We start from the raw sequence: 17,792 nt of genomic DNA on the forward strand, positions 1-17,792 counted from the left end.
CTATGGTCACAATTGTTCAGTTGATGTTATTACGCAGCCAGTCCTACTCGGTGTTGTCTCTTCACTGTAAGGGGTGTGGTTCACTGTCTTTATTGTCTACACTTCACTATCTTCACTCGTAACACTGGCTTTGAAGGTTGCCTAAAGGCAAAACGACACATTTACAAGCTTACAATGTCATCTGTGATACATGGAAACTTCATTCTACAAATGCTCGATTGGCTGGTCTAAACATTATGGGGCGTTCTATTTATATTTGCGGATAAATCGAACGGCATGGCATCTTTCGGTCCGCCTCAATTCAGAATTGTCTCAATTCCTTTACCGCAGATTTCTCGAGCTTGTACGCATATTGTCCTCAAACGCTGTCGTTTAAAAGTGGCAAACTGAACAAAGATTGACTGACAAAGGTAAGCTCCATGAAATACCGATTTCTGTCTTATTAGGAGATTGAGAATACATATATTGTATCTTGAGCCGTCGTTCCTCACGCGTTTGTTTACTCTACGCAAAATCACACCTATCCTCGCTTGCCTTCTTTAGAAAACCATTTATATGCTACCTGACTTTTAAAATATTGCTTCTGCGAGAGTGTGAATTCTGAAAAGATAATTATTGCGCGCGAACAATTATGCATTGTCTTATTGCTTTCTGCCCTGCGAGCAAAGCGAGAGTATCCAGTTCTAGTAGAATAATGCTTCCGCGCGGATTTTGCGAGAACTACAAATTTTCTTCGTGCTCATTTTGTTGTTATTTGTTGCAATTGCGTTAAAGACTTTTTGAGTCAATTCCAAATCTAATTGATTGTTAAATACTGTGTATAATGACCGTATTTCTGAAACCTTGCTTAAACCCAAATTTCCCTCGACAAATTTTATGTCGTTTTGTTGTAATGCTAACGGTTGTCTTAGACCAAACAACGACTTTTTTGTTTCCAATAGTGTTTTTTTAGACAACTAAGCTTAGAAGGCGTGAAGGACTTTTTTGGTTACTTCATTGACTCCATAGATGTTCCCAAAGCTAATGCATGTTTCCGAATATTTCGTTGCTATTTTATTGCAAACGGTTTAGGTCTAAAATTTTGTCACTGCTTCATTTTTTCTTTTCCTGTTACTTATATTTTTCTTTGGTGTATGAACGCATGTTTTGAAATCCAAAATTGTCGAGAACTGAAACAGAAAAATGTAATAATACCCTTGAAGCTTTCTGATTGAAAGGTTTTTACATGAAAAGGGAATTTACAATCTCACTTGTAGGTCATGCTTTCAGGACAACATGTAATCTGTCCCTTAAATGTATTTCATAGTTGCTTAATTTTAGGCCAGCCTCTTTAATTCATCCTCAATACCTTTGTCTTCGTTCGACGTTAGAGTAAACACTACTACGAATAAAGTAAATACCTTCATTGGCGTGTTTCTTAAAATTTTGCTCATCTTTCTTAAGCTGGTTGGTAATTTGTGTGCTCCCTTACATTGATGGGATCTGTGTAACACTTTCTCTGTGGATACAAAAAAGAATACCAATTTATCACATTTATCACGAAAAACATGGACAAAAATACGGAAAGTTGTCTGTCACAGTCTGTCAAAACTGCTTAGATCGCCCCACTTCCGGCAAAGTGTAAAAGCTTAGTTGCTCAGTTCAATATGGTGATTACAAAATAAATACTTTGTTCATGTCCAGTGTTCGTTTGCCTTAGAGGAAAAAGCAAAACTTCATTAATGTTAGAAATGCCTTACATAAATGCTGGGTCTGTCTTTTCGACTTATGGGGGTCTTAGGGTATTCGTTTTAGAGAAACCCTTGAGTGAAAGATTTTAATACATCCCAAGACATGAAATAAAATGTATGTGTTCATATAATCTACTGTTATAACAGGAACATGTAGTCCAAAAGCACTCCTTTTTAATGTTCTCTTCCCATCAAATGAGTGTAAATTTGTTATTTCCTTTTGCGTTAAATCGGGTAAGGACTTCACACGCTCGAAGCAACACAGCTATCCGCAATTGTACGATATCCCCCAACCCCCCCCCCCCCCCCATTCCCCTTACCGCCCATCTTTCCTTATTATTCGAATAGTAAATAAATTTCTCCGATCGTATAATGGTAATCTAACTTTGAATATGTCCACTGTACAGACTACATAAACGTATGCAATACTCTATGCAATGGTATATCGATACTCACGATGTGCTCAAAACTTCCGTAAATCTTACCTTGATTTGAAAGTACAACCAGCTTTGAATTGTATTGTCATCCTCAATCTATTCATTTGGGAAAAAATTGCCCTTCCAACACTTATTTCAATTCCTTAACACCTGGGGTGGCTGTTAGTTTCGTGCAAAGTTTTCCAAGCACAACAAAAATTTCCTTTGTGTTTCAAAAACTTCAAACCATATCTTAACTAGAAAACTTCTTCCCATAACATCAAACCTAAGACGACGGTCAAACGTATAACGTGCCTGCGGAGTTCTCCTGTTACCTGTCTCTTAGTAACTATTTGATTGAGCAACACATGGGCCAAAAAAAAAGCCAATTAATTTATCCAAGAGTTAAGCTATGGACACACGGTGTTTTTTTTTTGTTTTTTTTGGAAATCTCAAAATTAATAGTCACAAACATGTCCCACTAAAAACCTTCTTCACGAAATGACACTTAAAACCGGAAGAGACATTTTATTTCTGGGCATCTCAATATGGTGTGTGAACTTATCATTCCCATATACAAAGCGTTAACCTTGAAGGTATCTCAACACACATAAGCGCTGAAATTAACGGTGTTTTTCGCTGCTCGTGCGGTTGCTAGGGTAACTTATTGTATCTCGAAGATGTTCACAACATGTCGAGCAAAAATTAATTTTCTTTATTAATAGCCATTGAAATGAAGTTGTACTGATGACAACACTTTTGCTTTCCTTTTTACAGATGAATGGCTTTTGGACAAACTGATGCAACTGTATGCATGACCCAAACATGACTTTGGAGAGTCATTCATAGCATACCACATCGCAAAGACAAAGAAAAAAAAAAAAACCAAATGAAACATACGTCCCAATGAAACCAGTTTATTAAAGTACAAAGAAGCAAAACCAACAAGATATATAGATTATGTATAAAGACACTAGTACAAGTTAAACTTACAAGGAAAAATGATTTCATGCTTCTTCGTAAAACTAACAAAAGTTCTACTCTCGAGCTGGAGTATTAATCAAGTAATGAACTGTGACAGAACCTTCGGCAACACAGGATCGTGTGACTCACGGTGACTTTTAGAAGTGTACCTGTTCCTTCTCACCACCATTCCATAGTAATAAATAAAATCCCTTTCTTGGGGCATGGTGCATAGAATTTTTTAAATCTCGCAGACCAGATGAAGACCTGCTCAGCGACTGGCGTCTTCAAGTTTGGATACTTTTCCTTTAGCGGCTCCGAAAAATATATCTCACGACAAAGCTTGTTTTTATGATTATCTAGATGTAATCTATCGATCACCGTAGTAATTCTTAACCACGTTTTGTCAAAAGGAAGTTCTAGAGGCAGTATTTTTTTGACACAGACCATTTTGCATACATTACACATATTATCTTAAGATAGCATAAAGTTCTCCCATTCTTCTTCCGGAATGTTCTTTAGTATTCCGTACAGGTAATGGTTCCAAGAAGGAAGACCTGACCCGCCGACTCTGCCCTGAAAAAACGCAATGGAAGGAATTAAACATTAACGATAACAAAACAATCCATGCGGTACAATTTGCATCGTAAACAATAATTTGCCTGGTTTGCAGCTGGTATTGCTGTTGTTTTCTATCTGTGAAAGTAAACTAAAAACATGCAAAAGGGATTTTATGAAGAAATATGCTTGCGTTGATATGATGCTGTGCCGATTTTTCATTATTACGACATCAATATGAACAGGCCAGGGATAATGTTGCAAATTAGAATTTGTTCCCTTACAAAAGAGAGAAATCCTGCCTAACAATGTATTTTGCTGACACTGCAACTCATGAGTAAAGAGCAGACCAGCTTTCGATATGCCCACTGCCGCGCAGGAAATACAGCAAACCACGTGACCATTTCTGCAAGCATTTCTGATTGCCTCCAGTGTCCTTATTGCATACATCACCACAAACTGCCTCGCTTGTAGAGTTAAATATGAGAAGTTCTTTGTTGTTATTGATAAATGCAGCAGTGCGTAGTTGTTATACATAAAAACAGGTCGCAAAAACTTTTGTTACTGTTAGTTGATGAAGAACAAAGGTGTTGAAATCGAAAACAGCACAGAGACTACGTAAAGAAAACAATATACAAGGATTATTTCAAGCAACGAATAAATCGTGTACCACTCTGTACAACCTTGCTGTTTTGCTACTAATGATTGACTAATCGCATCTCTTCTAATCTGGCGAGTTTTCATTCCGACAAATGCCACCTCATCCTCACTTAGTTCCTCAAATTCATGCCCTGCAGTGAGATCAGAAAAAAGGGAAAATGCTAAAAAAGTCTCTTCATCATAACTTTTTTTCAATCGTGGTATCAGCCTCACATGCCAGTCAAATCAATTACCGCTGTAGATTTCCGAACTGCGCAGCTCGTTAAGCTTAATCAAAACAGTTCTGCGAAACTCATCTTCATTTCCGTGGAAAGCCCAAGAAAGATAACGATCACGCAATTCTGCGTCAATTTCATGTTGATAAAAAGCATCCGAAATTCTTTTGCGACTCATCCTTTCCATGAATTTCCTGCACTGATCTGTGAAAAAATTGGAAGTAAATAGAAAGCTAATTAACTGCGCCTAGATACTTGAGAGAGTAAAATTTTAAGTTCCCTTGAAAAAGGAACAAAACAAATTCAATAGAAATAGATTAAACATGAACGATTGTTTTTTTTTTTTTTTTCTTGTTGTTTTTAGGCAATAGTTTTCCGTATTACCTCAATTTGACAACAGAAAGCATTACATTGTGGTCTGATTCATCTGGACTGCCTCGTTGTAGGCTTCCGTGAAAGCTTCAAAAGAAACCCATCCGCCATTTCTAAAAGTTCTTTATAAAAGGAACAAAAGGTAAGAAAATTGAAAGAACACATTGAAAAATGAGATAAGTGATTTCATTATTCAAGACACACGTATGTCACGTCAAAAACAAACAACATATATCTATATTTTGTTGGGAACCCAGTACTTAAGCAAAAAAGATCTGACTGAGGTACAGTTTGCGATCGATGTAAGTGACAATACTACCTTCTATGTATTGTAGCGATTTAGCATTAAATTTCTATCCGTTGTTGCTCTCACCATATTGTGCATGTCCTTAAGAAATATTACAGAAATTACACTTCAAAGTTATTTTTAAACATCGTTTTATATCATCTAGCGTAAATAAAATGACTTTCGATGGACTTATATAATAACAAAGGGCACCACCACATTCCAAGCATGAAGTGCACAGAGATTTCAAAACGCAAAAAAGGGGACTCTCACACTGCATTGCGACTGTAGTGTTAAGAAAACAGTTTAATTTTAAAAGCGCGGTTATAAGATCTGAAAGATCTTCTTGGTAGACAGTGTTATACTTTATATATATTCTTACACCTTTCACACTATGTTATTACATCTCGACCGGTATTTTCTTTTCTCCACTTGACAATGGAGTCAAGATAACTTCGAACGTCGTAGCTTACTTTTTTACTTTCGCTTCTTTTCGCAAGTAAGCCTTTAGTTTTTCATGGGTAACTCTGTAAGCTCTATAAAATGAAATTGCTATCAATACAGGCCCTGCTAAAAATAGAAAAATAAACGTTTATAAACCTTACAATATAAAACTACTAAAATTAAAGCTAAAATTTCAAATATATATTTAGAAAATTTAACTTACTTACTGAGTAAAACAGTTATAAATCTGGCATACAGTATAATAAAAAGACTTTTGTAATCAATAATACTTCTTTTCTCCGATCTTATTTAATTTTATGATTTTTAATATCAGATTCTTTTTTTTATCATCCTGCCGACCAGCTCACTTTTGCGTGAGAAAGACGACGCCAGTAAACAACACATTTTATGAATGTTGCCTTGCTTACGCCAGAATGCACTGGGAACAAACTGCGGAGTTAATTGTGCACGCTTTTGCGTCAATTCTCAAAATAAATAATTTATTTCATGAAGCCGGCGCGATGATATCTGCCCAGAACGGGCTTTCAACTTCACATTTGACTCCGGGAAGGAGTCGTTTCTTCAAATACGTTACATCACTTTATCCGGGTGTTGTTCCTCTTAATTCAAGATTCTCATCACTGTTTTGCTTTGTTCTGTTTTGTTGCTAAACTACATCAAACATATTTTATAGCAGCGTTGGCAGATTTAACGTTGCAATGGAATCACTTTCAGTCAACTCAAATTGTCCATTACGGACTGGCGAAGTGGAACTACAGTCACAAGAATTGGCGACAGTGGACGCAAGTCGCTTTGAGCGTGATGACTCGGTTGAGAGTTTTCAAACGGGGACATCGACAGAAACCTACGAAACAGTAAGACTCGATTAGTTTTATTTAATTGTTGAATTCAGCTGTCAAATTTCATAACTTGCATTCATTTAATAATTAATCATATTTTGCTTTTTGTAGTCTAAACTAACTTCCTCCGCAGATATGATTAAAAAAAAATAACGCTTTTGACTGCCGGGTACCGAAAGTATTGATTTGCTGCAGTCAGACGAACGCTAACTTTAAACATGAAATAACGATTTCTCAGTAACACAATGAAACCTGAATTAAAATTCAGGTTTCAAACCGTAGAAAGGGCGTTGAAAAATACATTTCTTTAATCAACGTCAATTAAGGTTATTTAGCGTGAGAGTGAAGTTGGTTCTGATGTTGAAATGTTTTGTAAAAAGCTTAATTAACACCATTAATATTATATGAATGTAAAATTTTTTAAGATTAGATCTTTTTCTACCCGAGCTTTTTGCGGTCTTACTCGACAGGGGAAAGGTGGGGGTAGTCGGTGCCAGTGACTGACTTGAAGAATTTACGGCAAGACCAAAAATAGTTCCTATCAGGTCAGAAACATCGAAGGTTGACGCCCGGTGACGTAGAAATAGCTCCGTAGAGCCACCATCATGGATCCGTCGCCAAAACGGACTCAAAAATAGTCACCACTAAGTTAGCACAAGTATTTAAAGTTGATGTTATCTAAAAAAAAACGTGCGTGTTAATTTTGTTTTCCTTTTTGCTTTTTGAAAACAGAAAAATTCCAAATTTGAAAATCCATGATTTGAAAACCATGCCTGTCAAAATCAGTAGAAATGAGCAAAAAAACTCAAAGTATGCGTGTGTTTGTCAATTAAATCAGCAGTGTAGCAGCTCTCGTAAGCTTGTAATTCTTTTCATTGTTAGCAGCTGTTATTGTTTTAGGGTTAGGGGCATTGTTTCTGTTGTTTGTTCTTTTGTTCTCTCAAAGGGTAGCGAGCCATTCATGTGAGACCTTACGAGAGCTGCTACATCGACCAATTAAATACGGTTGCCGTGAGAATATGGAGTACCTCGTCATACAAGTTGAATTCGAACCTGCGTTGGACTATAGCAAGTCATCTAGGGGGGAGGGAGGCGAGTGGAAATACTTCTAGCTGCGTGGCTTTATTCTAATTCTACAGAAACCGGATGTTAGACTCGCGCGGACAACGAAGAGTCATTTTAAGGCGGGGGTACACATGAATTTAAGTGAAATTTTAGGAAGTTTAAAGAGGGATTAAAAGGATAAAAAGGGGTTTGGAACACCACCAGACAGTTGATTGCCCCCAAAAGGGCTCCCCGGGTTGGTGTGCAACTGTTTGGTGTACGTCTCAACAACAACAACAACAATCTTTATTTCGTGCCCAGAAAAATTTTACAATAAAAATAAATACATGCAATGTGAAAAAATAGCAATGAAAAACAGAGCACAGTCACTTAGAAATAGCTAAGGCAGGACACGATTTCATTCACACACACACACACACACAGACACACACACACATACAGAGAACGAAAAAAGAAAAAAATGAATGTGCACACAAAAAAATGAAAAATTAAAGTACATCAATGTACCAGTCAGTACCACTTTCTAACTTCAAACTTTTAAAACAGCACGAAATCTTCAAAATTACATATTTCCATAAATTTTACTAATCTAAATTTTACTAATTTTAATAATTTATCCCCAAATATACCCAAAAATCACCAAAAAATCTACAAAACAGCCCAAAACGCAGCTACGTGAAATGAGCAGAGAGATTTTTCACTGCTTGAAACGTGAACGAGATATTTGCATTCAAACCATAATACCCAGCAAAAATACGGCCTTTATGTTAACCCCCGCCTTAAATTGGCTCTACGAACTCTTAACTTGGCCTCTCAAACGAATTTTCTATTTTTCAGGCTTCATCATCGCTCTCCGCGTGGGATAGGAAATCTGGCCAAGTAAACAAGCATTCATGCTTACTCAGCTGGGTAAATTCATTAGATGACGGCACCAAACGAACTTATGTGATCCATCAAATTTCAGGGGAAAATGCCGCACCCATCAAAGACAAGACATTATTTAGCTGCGAAGAGTTTTGTCGTATTTGCCACTGCGGCGGGGAAGACGAAGAGTTAATCTCTCCATGCAGATGTTCCGGCAGCGCTAAGTATGCGCACCAGAGTTGTCTGCTGTCGTGGCTTGAGCTGAAAAAAGATAAGATATGTGAGCTGTGCCTTTATGAAATGAATGTGAAGAAAACTGGATTTAAACCCCTCGCACAGGTACTATCAGACCTATATTGTTCCTTTCTGTTTGGGTCACTGATTTGTTCGGTTGTTTCCAATGGCTTGCTTGTTTACTTACTTGACTGTCTAGCTCTTTCCTTCTTTGAATGCTCTTTTGACACTGTTAGACTGACTAATTGACCGACTGACCGACCGACCGACCGACCGACTCACTGATTGACCGGTGACTGGCTAACAGACTGGCTAGCTGAATGACTGATTGCCTGAATAGCTTAATGCCTGACTGCCTTACTGTCTGATTAACTGACTAAGTGAACTAGTGACTGACTGACTGACTGATTGGTAAGTGTCTAACAGACAAGCTGGTTGACTGACTAACTGACTGACTGACTACCTGACTGACTAACTAACTGACTAAGTGAACGAGTGACTAACTGCCTGACTGACTGATTTACTAACTGACTGATTGTTTGACTAAGTGAACTGGTCACTGACTGACTGACTGACTGACTACATGACTGACAGACTAACTGACTAAATGAACGAGTGACTGATTGATTGACTGACTGATTGACTGACTGACTGATTGACTGAGTGACTGATTGTTTGACTAAGTGAACTCGTGACTGACTGACTAACTGACTGACTGACAGACTAACTGACTAAGTGAACGAGTGTCCAACAAACAAGCTGGTTGACCGACTGACTGACGGAGTAACTGACTAAGTGAACGAGTGACTAACTGCCTGACTGACTGATTGACTGACTGACTAACTGACTGACTGAGTGACTGAGTGGCTGATTGTTTAACTAAGTGAACTCGTGACTGACTGACTGACTGACTGACTTACTGACTGATTGGTAAGTGTCCAACAAACAAGCTGGTTGACTGACTGACTGCCTGACTAACAGACTAACTGACTAAGGGATCGAGTGACTGACTGACTGACTAACTGTTTGACTAAGTGAACCAGTGACTGACTGACTGGCTGATTGGTAGTGTCTAAGAGACAGGCTGGTTGACTGACTGACTGCCTGAGTGACAGACTAACTGACTAAGTGACCGAGTGACTGACTGCCTGACTGCCTGACTGCCTGACTGATTGACTGAGTGATTGACTGACTGACTGACTGACTATATTTTGCATATTTTTGTGCATGTATTAAAGGTATATATTAATTGATCCATGGTCGTTAATTCGTTCGTTCTTTTTGCCCTCTGTCTTTCTGCCTAGCTCTCTCTCACGTTGATGGTTTATTTGCCCATCAATTTTCAGAACTTGTAATCATAATGGTATTAGAATGTAACTAGAGATTTGTAGTTAAGGCCTGATGTTTTTACCGTGTTTAAATAAAGTTATCTATTCTATTCTAATCCCCACGGTACTGAGAGGTCTAGTAAGGTTTTTTCACTATAACCACTCACTGTTGTTTTATTTCTTTGTCCAGTGGAGGCTCCCTTGGCGATCGTGTGATATCGTAGCTTACTTGTTCATCTTCTACTGTCTGGTGCTAATAGTCTTTATAGCCATGGTTCTGTGGATAGCATCAAGGCGTTGTCTTACTCCAATCTGCGTGGTGTTGTACTTCTCCTGTGGTTTAGCGGTGTGTTACTTCACCTATTGCTGTGGGTGTATAGAGCATATCAGATACTACTGGAAGACTTGGATCGAACTGAATCGTCAATGGCTTATTTTAACTCACAAAGACTCCGTGCAGACTCCTGGCATTGTTTCGCGAATGAGAAACAACGAGTCTCGAAAAGGAAGTGCTGAATATGTTTGGGTCTGATAAAACTACTGCTTAGACCGATTATTTGTTAAACAAATACCAGTTAGACTTTGTTAAGGGTAAATAAGCTTGATATGGTACATTTGTACCCTGAACATTAAATATACATGAAGTGTATGAGTCGCATTGAAAGGAAATTGTCTTTAGACGAGAGTTTTAAGAAAGCCACGACGACAACGGAACGGAAACGTCGCTAAATAAAAGGTTTAATGATCAGAACAATGGCTTTGCACGTGCGTTATAAATCTTTGTACATTTCTTTGCCGTCCTCTGCAAAACAACGTGAAATGACCAAGTTATGCTTTGTCTAGCAAACGTTAACCGGCCACGGAGGCTATTTTTTTTTTTAAATTTATTTCACATTTATCACTGTGTCAGCTGTGTCCCAGATTCAGTTGCGTTTTGACATTGATAACCAAAGCAAATGACTTTAGAACACCGCGAGATTTTGTAGGTAAAATTCAAATTCGAATCATTTTTTAATCGACGTAGACGTTGTCCTCGGCTACTTAAATCAGTCCAAACTCCCCATTGTGGAGCAAACGGGACAACAAATACGGACGAGACTCGGTCGCCCGCCCTCCTTTTACGTAACCTTTTTTCCCAAAAAAGCCATTTTTGGCCGATTACACGAAAGACAACATTGAAAATAAATATTTCTGCTCATGAAGATTGTTTATATTTACATTTTTTAATTTGCAATGATCGTATTTTGTTCAGTACGTGTTTGGGTCATAAAAATTGTCACAGTTCAGCTTGTCCGGTATCTTTTAACGAGATCGGATTTTGAACCAAAACATCCGCTCTATAAAGAATGATTCGAATTCGACAACCTTTCACCTGCGCGAATACCAGCTGCTGTTCTCGCGGTTCTTTTCGCTACCCTAGAATAATTTGCAATTAATTTACTGCAACACACCAGTAATTTATTTTTCCCTCAGAAAGGGGTTCGCTAGAAATTTTATCGCTTTGTTGCTGCCAAGACAACCTTGTTTATTTCAAAACTGACAGAAATTAAATAATAAAATGAGAAGGGATGTGTTCTTATTCAAAATAAAATAAATCTTGTTCCTCATAAAAAAAAGTCTTAATTACCTTTCCTTTTTGCGCAGATGAATACTCATAAATTGTCGCTACCACCGAAGATGTTGTTTGATTTTCTGTTGATCCTAAAAGTTAAAAGTTTTTGGTTACCATGACAAATTTAAAACTTCAAACTGTACAAGAAAAAGGCTGTACGTTATATATTATCGTCAGGGTTAACGTCAAGGCTGAGAAAAAGCGGATTGTGAATCGGTGATCTTGGCTTCTCGGTAACAAAACTGCGTTTTCACATGACGTCATACTGGTTTTCATCCATTTCACTGGTTGGCAAAAAGGAAATGTATTTCAAAGGGTTAACCGAGACAAGGAAACCAATGCAAAGTTTTATTCTTCAAAAGATTCTTCGCATCAAGTTTGTTTAGCAATTCAAAAGGCGACACGGGATAAAAGCAATATTCTGGACTTGGTGAAAATATCTAGTGTCAGTTGATTTACGGGGAGCAAGCTAGTTAAAAGACACTATTCTGATTTTAACCGCAACGCTCTCGCGGTAAGGAAACACCGGCTGGACGTCTAGATCGTGGAGCCGGTTTGAAACGTCTAACGGCGGTCATCGGAACGGAGCAAACGATGACTCAGGTACGGTTTTCCTATGATTATTTTAAAACAATGTGATTTTTTTTTTTCAGACACATTTGCAAACTCCCCTTGTTGCGTTAAACAAGATACTTGTTTTAAAAGGTTCCGTAGGCTTGTATCTCTGAGACGTAAAACACAGTTTTCTGGAAGTAAAACAGGCTGAACATATGCTGTGTTAAATGTGTCCCGCAATGCTTGAACGCGCAGAGTGATTGTGCGTCTTTTTGAGTTAAACTAATAAAACGGTAAGGGTGCGGGGTTAAGGTTAAGGTTGGGTTAGGGCTAGGTTAGGGCAATTAATTCATAGCGTTTGGATCGAAAAAAAGAGGAAATTAATCCCAAAAATACATTTATCAGTATGCAAGTCCTCTAATTTCTAGCTTCGAGAACAGGCAATTAACACGTCCAGCGGCAACAAAGGGAAAGTAATTACGCTAATTGGACACACTGCTGGAAGACCAAAAACCTAATTTTTAAGGCACAAATATTAGGACTAATTGCATTATTCAAATGTGGGGGGAAATATATGCATTTATGAAAAATTACAGTCAAATTTGCGCTTTTATTTCGTGTTATAAACCTAAACCGTCAACCGTCAAAGGACCCTCCACTGAGACCCTCATTTGTTTCTGGTTCAGGCCCTTTTTCGCTCGAATCGTCTGGCATGGTTGACGCCATTTTGTCGAATTGCCTATGAGAACGAGTTGGTTTACAACGAGGCTAGCTTCCGATAGCTGGGCCCCAGTCCCCGGCTCGGTAAACTGCAAATGTTGGTGTAAAATCATCGAACAACGTCAATGATTGTTACGGAGTCAACGCGCCTGTCAAAGATGAACCGATAATGATCAAAATATGCGAATTACGGGGAAAATTGTGGAAAAAGTTGGAAAAATTATTCGTCTTCTCAAATTATGCCAAAACTTATGCTTACACAATCTATCAGGTCCCATTTGTTCGGAAGATGGATAACGCTATCCAGTGGATAAATGTTAACACCGGATGGTTTTCAATCTAATACTTTAGATACCGGTGTGATTCGTTAGTTTACTGAATCAGTTCATTTGTCATACAAACAGGTTCATCCACTCCATAATTCGGCATCTCAGAATTCGCAAGAAATTATCAATATTGGTGGAGTAAGAAGTGACATTGGAAATAGTCATGGCACGCAACGTCACAGCAACCCAGCCTTTGTTGTGGGAATATTCTTAAGAGAAAATTCCTACGTGCAAACTATTCAGCCAGGGCAAGACCAGGAAAACATGGTTTGTTGTTTAACATGAGTTTATTGGCGATGTGCTATTCCAAAGAACGTTTTGAGGTGTTTCAATGTTATCTTTCCGGCTTGTTTCCATGGATTGGGAGGGCGAGTTGAAATAAGACTAAAAGTCTTTATACAGGCAGCTAAATTTAAGGGGCCGTGAGAGAGTTACAATTATATTACCTCCGCTGTAAGTTAGGTAGCCAATAATTAATTGGGGTGTGGTGCAGTGAAAAAGGCGGGACACGGGGTACCGGGATCGGGGGAAAGGGGTACCGGGGTCTGTGGAAAACACCAACTGCCGGGGTCTGTGGAAACCACGGGGTGCTGGGGTCTCTGGAAAACACGGGGTACTAGCTACGCAGGGTAAAAGAAAAATGTCTCAAATATGTTAAGGGTATTACTGCCCTATTTTTTAATGTAACTGGAACAATAAAGTCACTGCTTTTGCAAAAAAGAAATAATTCCATCGAAAATCAGGAACGTTACCATGGATATATTGAAAACTGCCGGAGGAAATACCCAATGGTAACTAATTGATAAAGATTGATCGATTGAAAGAACGAAAAAGAATCATCAGTGACCGTCTTGCCCACTAGCTTGCCAGTTGAGTAATTGACATATTTACAGACGTACCGACCGACGGACTGACCGATCGATCAATTACATTGATTGACTCATTTTTTATTGATTCAAGGATGAAGACATCTGTCGAATTTGCCTCGACTCAAAGGACAATGAAGACCTGGTTCGAGTTTGTCGTTGCAAAGGATCTGCAAAGTACGCCCATAAGAGCTGTATACTGCGCTGGTTCCAGTTTTCCTGTCGATATGAATGCGAGCTGTGTCAGTACAAAATGAAAATCAAGAAAGATGGCTTTAAGCCTGTGAGAGAGGTCAGCGTTGTTAGCCTAGGATTTAAACGTCACTTTTCCTGGCTTATTACGATGTATCTCTTAAGTGTAAATTGGGAGAATTTGGTGCAATCAAGAACTACACCACATATAATATAGTTTAGCTTGGTAGACAGTGAAATTGAACCCTGGTTGAGCGCCAGGCCAAATTTGTTGGTATCAGAAACTCTGGGACTAAAGTAGCAGTCCAGTTTGAAATATCTCTGTGTTATTGAACAGGCGTCTGGGGTAACCTCCTTCTTGAGGAATTGAAATACTGGTCGAAGTTTGGTTTTCGCCACTTTTTAATTTAGATGTTCTAAAAGGAGGGTAGAGAGAAGAAAATGTGATTGGAGTTAGTTAAAACAGGAAGGGGGGTGCTAAACGTTTTGGGCTCTTTGTAGCTTCCACCGTTGATCTTTCTTGTGTCCCTTGCAGTGGTCTAATCCGTGTCAACTGTTCTCGCTCGTGGACTTCCCCGCTGTGTTCTTTGTCCATATCTTGCAAGTAATCGTCCTACTGCTGGTCATCATGATCGCAGTGTCAAACAAGTGTTTCAGTCTGGTCTGCATCTCGCTCATCATGTTTTGTGTTGCAGGTATGTACTGAAGTAATAGACCAAACACGAAAGACCATGTTTCACCACATTTCCAAACACCGAGAAGGAAGCTGGACATATATACGACGCCCAGCAGAGTATATTTGGCGAACTTCGAGGTGTTTGGAAATGTGGTCAAACATTGTCTTGAGTGCTTGATATATCCTCTCAATTGAAATTAAAACCAAGGAGAAAATGGCGAAATAAAATCGTAAAAATCTATGCTAATTAAGGTCAGATATCCAAACACGGTCACGGTCATGGTTTCCTTTGTTTAAACATGATGAATTATTAATGTTTTGAGAATAAACGATCAGACGATTATTAAAGAAAGTTTCATCTAGCATTATCCAGAAAAAAAATTGAGTAAGAGTTTAATTTAAAAAAGGTGCGAATGCGGTTACTGATTAGGAACAAGATCACAGTTCTTGTTCACTTTGATTTGCACAGTCATCGGACTTAGTTCTTTAATTGCCTTTTGACTGACTTCTGGCGGAAGTACAGCAGTACAACCTATGTAAATCTGTGGAGAATGCTCGAATTTTTAATTTTGAATTGAGTGGCTCTGGATCCCTTCGGTAGAATGTTTTTAAACTTTGCAAAAACGTTTATTTTTATTTTAACATGCTGTCTGAGTTGGGGCAGGAAAAACAAATTTTAGGTCCCACCGTAGGCAGACGTTAGAGGCCTCAGTTTCGGTGATGTTTTGGACCCCAGTCTGAGCGATAGAAGTTATACTGTTTTCGGTATCGTCTCCTTCACCTTCAAATGTTTACTGGAACGGTCAGTAAGACATGATAAGAGTGTACATGGTAAAGTCTGCGTTGGGCTAAGTGGTCCTTATTGCCAGAACTTAACCCGATTCCCGTGGGATAAAAAAAATTCCACTGCATTGCAGTGTTACCCCCCAGCATTAAATTCGCCGGTACTCATTTATACAAATGGGTGGAGGAAGGGTAAAGTTCACTCCCCTGGAGAGGACTCAAACCCGGTGTGCTCGATATGATTTTCCAGCGTTCTAACCATTACACCACCACGAACCCCCCCCCCCCCTACCCGGCTTCCCACCCCCACCACTTCATCAGAATATGGCACGACATGTCCGGGTTTTGAGTGTAACCTTGGATCTCTATGATTTATATGAGCTGTTTTAGTGAGGTGAGCTCATTAGTGATATATAAGGACTATCTCCCATTTGTTTGTTTAGTGATCTGTTACGCCTTTTATTTCCAGTCTCCTGTTTGCTTTTTTACTGCTGTGATGGATACGAGTACTTCAAGTACTGCAAAGTACAGTGGGTGGTTAATAACAGCGAGTGGAGTATCTCCAGTTATGACGAAGAATCAACTCACCAGTAAGAAGACAGAACACAGCCACGTGACATCACGATCAAAGAACCAGACTAGACACTTTTTTACATGAAGTTCTCCACATCACACCGAGGGAATTTAAAAACGCACCAACCACCGGTCATTTTGGATTTGTGTTTCAAGAAAACTCGGTCAAGGAAATCACATGATTAACGTTACTACATTGTTTTCGAAAAGCACCGTTTTCAAAATGTTTTTCGTCAGCAACTAAAACCTAAAGCCGGCCACCCTGTCAATACTGCCAACTGCCACATTCTGAAATCCCAACCTGTATAATCCTTTATAATTTTATCCCGTTTTTACGGCCACTAAAACCGGTTATACTCATCTTTCTATCGTAAATATATAAATGTATGCGGATTTAAGAGTTAATTTTTTGTAGAATTATATCTGCATTCCGGATGCTAATTAAAGAACAGTTGTTTAGAAGTGCAATTGTAATATATCTGTTAATTTAGACTTCACTCAATTTAGACCAGTCATGAAATTTGATCCTACCCTGTTAATAGGGCCAAATTTTCGTGGACCGTTGATGACCGTATTAACGGGGCTCAGCTCAGCCTTTCGTGTTTTTTTGTTGTTGTTGTTGTTGTTGTTTTTCAGTTGAGTGAACTTTCACTGTTTAGCTTAGATTTAAGCTCAGCTTAATATACATATTTTTTTCTTCGAAAAAAATGTAGATCTTTTTACCCTTTCATATTTTTGAAGTTTTTTAAAATTTATGCATGGCTGTAATTAACTTGCTTATCATTTAATACCACTTAATGTTAAGTGTGTTTCAGGGTACTCCTGAAAACCACTTTGGTGAATGGAGCCTCTTAGCTGTAAATACATTATCATTACTCAGTCTCAAAAACTGAGTACTTTTTGGTGTTTTTCTATCTTAGAAAAGAAACATATTCTCTCATTGTTTTCTTTATTCTGGAAGTGATTTTGTACTTTGGAAAAAAAAACTGTAAATAGCAAGACAGAGCTCTTTTAAACAACAAAAAGAATAACTGACTAGATTTCCCTTTGCCAAAATGGCAGAGGCCTTTTAAATAGCAATGTGATTTGATATCAATGCGTTGGTCATGAGCTGGAAATCTATCCATGAATTTTGAGACGAAATCCGATAGGAAATCGAGCAACTCCAGCTTTTAAGTGGACAAAAACCTTGTACGTACCAGAATAATTTTAAGAGCGTAAATCCGAAAATATCGAGAACCGGCCGACAGAAGCGAAATAACGAATTTTTTCTTATTTGACCAAAAGAACCTATTTGGTTAACTATTTTAGGAAATGACATCAAAAGGTTCGATTTCCTTTTCTTTTCTTCAAAATTTGCAAAACTTGAAAATTCGGCCACAGGGCCTTCAGCGGCGGCCATGAGACTTGAAATTTGGCACATGTTTAAGATACTCGTATGGACGTACCAAACGTTTTCTTAACATGTCCTTTACACAGTTTGTGGAGCATCTC

General features: G+C 38.4%; 1 protein-coding gene, 1 long non-coding RNA gene and 1 pseudogene across 2 annotated transcripts; 2 read left to right on the forward strand and 1 right to left on the reverse strand.

Moving 5' to 3' along the window:
- Window positions 1–93: 93 nt before the first annotated feature.
- LOC149114646 (uncharacterized) lies at window positions 94–3,041 on the forward strand. The gene is made up of 2 exons (XR_016205854.1): window positions 94–410; window positions 2,924–3,041. It is a non-coding gene; the product is annotated as an uncharacterized LOC149114646 (long non-coding RNA).
- Window positions 3,042–3,238: 197 nt separating this feature from the next.
- On the reverse strand, window positions 3,239–4,720 carry LOC149114647 (uncharacterized; annotated as a pseudogene).
- Window positions 4,721–5,989: 1,269 nt separating this feature from the next.
- On the forward strand, window positions 5,990–11,611 carry LOC149114648 (E3 ubiquitin-protein ligase MARCHF4-like). Its single transcript, XM_089284100.1, has 3 exons — window positions 5,990–6,519; window positions 8,407–8,772; window positions 10,186–11,611. Exons 1-3 carry the CDS (start codon window positions 6,364–6,366, stop codon window positions 10,525–10,527), a joined length of 864 nt encoding a protein of 287 aa, XP_089140226.1. The 5' UTR covers window positions 5,990–6,363; the 3' UTR covers window positions 10,528–11,611.
- Window positions 11,612–17,792: the final 6,181 nt, after the last annotated feature.

The sequence above is a fragment of the Orbicella faveolata genome, unplaced genomic scaffold, assembly GCF_042242905.1.
Source record: "Orbicella faveolata isolate gen_17 unplaced genomic scaffold, um_ofav_v1 contig_13, whole genome shotgun sequence".
In the NCBI taxonomy this organism is placed as follows: domain Eukaryota; kingdom Metazoa; phylum Cnidaria; class Anthozoa; order Scleractinia; family Merulinidae; genus Orbicella; species Orbicella faveolata.